Here is a 5,445-nt window from a genome sequence, read left to right on the forward strand (position 1 = left end):
TTACAATACCCTAGAATAGCTACTTAAATACAAAACAAAAATAAGCATTTAAATCCCAAAATGTCCTTAATTACTTATCGGACTTGGTCATTTTGCTACGTGGCTCCTCCTTCTCCGCCGACATCGCCTTCAGTCGTTTCACACACGGATTATCCTCTGCCTCTTGCTCCAGATATCGCAACAGCGATTTTCCCGACTCATACTTATCCGATGACGTCACAATTAACGGCAGTTCTCGCTTTCCGACCTCTTTCCTTGGATCGATCAGCTTCACGTTGTTCAACGTCTTCAGCCTCTTTCTCCACTCCTCTGTCACCTTGTCAACTTCCTTCATGACACACTCCAGCTTGAACGGAACCATTATGACTTCTGGTACTTCTTCTGCCAACTTCTTGATCATTTCGAAAATCCGTTGGTTGACCTCCTTGTCCTTTGTGACTATACACAGCCATAGCACATTCTTCACCTTCTTCCACTCGTACTTCTCCATGAAATCGCTTCCATGCGAATTCCGAACTTCCAGAATATTTCTTCTTCCCGAGATTTTCAATCTTGGGGAAACTATCAATGCTGGCTCCTTGATGATCGTCGTCCTTGGCTTGATCTCACTCTTCAGCGCCAATCTGATCTTCACCGCTGCTTCTTCCCATTCTGCGTATGCACCTTCCTTCCTAATTGCCTCTGCCACTTGAGGACACTCCTTTGCAAACTTCTGCAACGCTTCCTCCTTCTCAACCGTTGTCACTTGTGCCTGGAATTCTTTGGAATATTTTAACAAATTCCACTTTTCCAAATCCACACCTTTTCCTTTTGCTGACAGCACCACTCCGAGTTGTTGCACACTTGAACAAACGTTGTATCCTTCTTGGACTGTGCACTTTCCTTTTTTACATCCGCCTCCTTCTTCCATCAGCTTTCTGCAAAAATGATTGTTTTCAACAACATTTCCCTCAGTCATGATATGATTAACTGTAGCGCTACTTGTCTCACACTTCGCACGCTCGGCATTTCTCTCCCATTTCGCTTTTGGACCTTTTCCCTCTTTCTTTACGCGCTCTTCCTGCTTTGGCTTCCATGCCAGCTCAACCCCGATGCTTTCGAAAGCATTCGTTCCGAACAAGAGGATTTCAGCTTTGTCTTCCACCAGTTGGAACCACACATTAGCTTTGTTTCCTCTCATCATGATTGGAATCTTCAGTTGTCCTTTCACTGGCATGTTCTTTCCTGAAACATTCCTCAATGCAAACGTTGGATTCGTCAGTACTTCGACTCTCTGCCTCCATCTCACACACCCTTTCTTCAGTGCCTCCCACACTTTTGTCAACATGACCGATACTTCTGCGCCACTGTCGATAAACATCAAGCGCTTCTGACCCAACAACTGTATTTGTTCCCTCATTTTCGCGCCCACACCGCGTCCTGTTCCATCAGTTTCCACGTGATGAATGACCTTTGCCTCACAGTCCCTAGCTATATGCCCACTTTCTTGACACCTATAGCACTTTATCTCTGCCTTCCTCTGGTCTCCACTCTCACTTCTGCTCCCATTGCTACTGCCTTTTGATTCTTTTTTTTTTCGCTTTAGCATTATCTTGCTTCGCAACCTTGCTGTCCTCCTTTTTCCAGCTCATTTCCTTCTTTTCGTGTCGATACGATTTTCCGAGCCCTTGCCTTCTCTTGTCTTCGTTCTCTTGCTGGAGAACGATATCCTTAAGGAACTCGTACTGGTATTTTTTCGCCACTTCATATCGCTTCATCGTCATCAACTTTTGCATCGTCGGGTCATCCCTTAGCGCTCTCATAAGCTTCGTGACTCTCAGTTGTGACATTGTCTCTTCTTCAAGATGGGGAAACGCTCGCTTTGACCACTTTTCCACGTCCATCAGGTACTCCCACATCGGCTGTTTCGGCTTTCGCTTCAGCTCCTCAAACTCGTTGAGAGCTTCCGCCTCACGATCTCCTCGCCTCTTCCTCAACTTCTCTTCAAACTCCTCAAACAGCGACTCGATCGATCGATTAAATCGATTCGGAAGTGTCTTGAACAAGGTTCTTGCGGCATCTTTCAAGAATTTGTCCTCCAGAGTTGCTACCATATCGGCATCACGCTCCGTGACCGATTTGTACTTCAGAAGGAAAGATCTCTTAAACTCCTTGACATCTCCTTTTCCGTCGAACTTCTCTGGTTCTGGCAGAGCTGACGCCCTCATAATTCTGCTTAGGCACTCCACTACCATTCGCGAACTGTCCCGTGACACTCGCGAACATCTCTCACTGTCGCGCTCACACTTTCTTCTTTCGCTGACTCGCACACTTCTTTCCGGAAAATCCCCCTCACTGCTATTCACTTCCCAATTCTTCACCTTCACACGCCAGTCTTCACTTCGCTCATTTTTCAGGTCACCCTTCTTATAAAAAGACTCACCGGTCTTTCTTTCCTTCCTCTCATTGTGCCAATCCACCGACGAACCATTAAAACTTCTTGACGGCGATTTCCTTGCATGAACCTGAGTTTTCTCTTTATTTCCTGAAAATTTTTCTTTCTTCTTACCTTCATCGTGTTCCAATTGGTTTCTCCATTTTTCCGACGTCTTCCTTTCCTTCAGCAGTGCCCTTTCCAGCTCCTCGATCGTTTCCTCTGCCTTTTCGGCGTCTTTCCACGCTTCTTCAAGCTTCTCGACCACCTCATCGTTCTCTCGCTTCGATTTTGACAGTTCTTCCTCGAGCTCTTCCTTTTCTTTTCGCCAGCCGTCCTGCAACAATTTCAACTGGTTATGAAACACTTTTGTTTCAGTATTTCTCGCGCTCGCTGTCAAATCATCCGGCAAGACCGCATCCCGCAAGTCTTCCAATTTTTCCAGTCCGTTTTGTCGCATTATGCGCATCACAACGCGCTCCCACTTTCCACTGCCCAGCTCGTTGTAGCGCTTTGTCAATTCGCTGACAAACTCTTTCATTGGCTTCACGATCACATCTTTCTGTCTCTCTGAACATTTGCTGTGCACGCCCAACTGCTCACGCACACTCTCCACGACTGTCTCACTGGTTCCGATGAAATCAGCGTAACCTTTGACAAGCTTCTTTCGCTCTCTCAGCGTTACCTGATTCTGCATCGCATCTGCCCAGCTCTCCATCGTCGTCGTCCTCGCTTCACTCTTCTCGGAATCCACCGACTTGTCCTTGTTGCTTCTTGACTTGCTCCCGATCGACGTCATTTCCAAGCCTGAAAACAAATCTTTCCTTCAAAAGAATGTCGGGCTTTTGTTGAATCTTCTACGGATATCGCGTCCTTTCGACAGGCCTTCACCTGATCGAACTCTTCGCTAGGCCTTCACCTGCACGACTGTCCTCTTCGCAAATTTTACAAGAATTTAATGCCGGTTCCTTCAAACTCGGAGAAATTCTTGCGAAATTCACTAATTTTCACAACAATCCTCTCACTGGTTCCTTCAAACTCTGGGGAGAATTGATGCAAAAACAACGAAAAAGGCTCTTTATTAATTTTCACAACAATCCTCTCACTGGATCCTTCAAACTCTGGAGAGAATTGATGCAAAAAACAACAAAAAAGAGGTAAAAGAACGGATAAACGGATAAAAAAACGGTTCGGACCCCAAATTGCCCGCGGTATGTCCGGTGTATCAGGTTCCTGTGATAAACTAGAAGAAAATCAACAAGAAATGTAACAAAATCGGTTTATTATGAACAAGTTAGAAAGAAACAACAAATAAAAGCTTAGAATTCAAGCAAACTCACTTGAAATCCTTAAAAGAGTCTCTAGAACTACTACGAGCCAAATCCAAGCTCGCAATCACTCAAAACTAAATTCAAGACTGTGCGCGCGCCGAGCGGGATAGCGGAGTGTCGTTGCGTGGTTAGAGGGAACCTTTAGAAGGAGTTGGAGGGTAGCTGCCCCAGGCAACTGGGGTCCAAAACATGTTCTCCGAATTTTTCACAAACAAGTTTTGTGAAAAGACAGAAAAAAAAACTTTAGAACAAAACAATCACAGTGACTAATCTTTTACAAAAAGATATGCGTGAACTCGTTCGCTCAGAAAAAAGTTGAAAGCAAAAATTCCGATTTTGGGGGTCTAAAACAGGTTTTCCGCATTTTTCACATACTAGTTTTGTGAAAAGACAGAACAAACAGATATTAGAACAAAACAATCATAGTGACTAATTTTTTACAAAAAGATATGCGTGAACTCGTTCGCTCAGAAAAAAGTTGAAAGCAAAAATTCCGATTTTGGGGGTCTAAAACAGGTTTTCCGCATTTTTCACATACTAGTTTTGTGAAAAGACAGAACAAGCAGATATTAGAACAAAACAATCACAGTGACTAATCTTTTACTAAAAGATATGCGTGAACTCGTTCGCTCAGAAAAAAGTTGAAAGCAAAAATTCCGATTTTGGGGGTCTAAAACAGGTTTTCCGCATTTTTCACATACTAGTTTTGTGAAAAGACAGAACAAGCAGATATTAGAACAAAACAATCACAGTGACTAATCTTTTACTAAAAGATATGCGTGAACTCGTTCGCTCAGAAAAAAGTTGAAAGCAAAAATTCCGATTTTGGGGGTCTAAAACAGGTTTTCCGCATTTTTCACATACTAGTTTTGTGAAAAGACAGAACAAACAGATATTAGAACAAAACAATCATAGTGACTAATTTTTTACAAAAAGATATGCGTGAACTCGTTCGCTCAGAAAAAAGTTGAAAGCAAAAATTCCGATTTTGGGGGTCTAAAACAGGTTTTCCGCATTTTTCACATACTAGTTTTGTGAAAAGACAGAACAAGCAGATATTAGAACAAAACAATCATAGTGACTAATCTTTTACTAAAAGATATGCGTGAACTCGTTCGCTCAGAAAAAAGTTGAAAGCAAAAATTCCGATTTTGGGGGTCTAAAACAGGTTTTCCGCATTTTTCACATACTAGTTTTGTGAAAAGACAGAACAAACAGATATTAGAACAAAACAATCATAGTGACTAATTTTTTACAAAAAGATATGCGTGAACTCGTTCGCTCAGAAAAAAGTTGAAAGCAAAAATTCCGATTTTGGGGGTCTAAAACAGGTTTTCCGCATTTTTCACATACTAGTTTTGTGAAAAGACAGAACAAACAGATATTAGAACAAAACAATCATAGTGACTAATTTTTTACAAAAAGATATGCGTGAACTCGTTCGCTCAGAAAAAAGTTGAAAGCAAAAATTCCGATTTTGGGGGTCTAAAACAGGTTTTCCGCATTTTTCACATACTAGTTTTGTGAAAAGACAGAACAAGCAGATATTAGAACAAAACAATCATAGTGACTAATCTTTTACTAAAAGATATGCGTGAACTCGTTCGCTCAGAAAAAAGTTGAAAGCAAAAATTCCGATTTTGGGGGTCTAAAACAGGTTTTCCGCATTTTTCACATACTAGTTTTGTGAAAAGACAGAAC

The 5,445-nt window shown here is 42.3% G+C and overlaps 1 protein-coding gene across 1 annotated transcript in view; it reads right to left on the reverse strand.

Moving 5' to 3' along the window:
• Positions 1-3,212, reverse strand: part of CBG15389 — a gene marked incomplete at both ends in the record, with an annotated part of 5,185 nt that extends 1,973 nt beyond the window's left edge. Inside the window, 2 exons of the mRNA XM_045240311.1 lie at positions 100-1,513; positions 1,581-3,212. Coding sequence (XP_045100861.1) covers positions 100-1,513; positions 1,581-3,212 — 3,046 coding nt within the window. The remainder of the gene's footprint in view (positions 1-99; positions 1,514-1,580) is intronic.
• Between the last annotated feature and the right edge of the window lie 2,233 nt (positions 3,213-5,445).

The sequence above is a fragment of the Caenorhabditis briggsae genome, assembly GCF_000004555.2.
Source record: "Caenorhabditis briggsae complete genome, chrX, whole genome shotgun sequence".
In the NCBI taxonomy this organism is placed as follows: Eukaryota; Metazoa; Nematoda; class Chromadorea; order Rhabditida; family Rhabditidae; genus Caenorhabditis; species Caenorhabditis briggsae.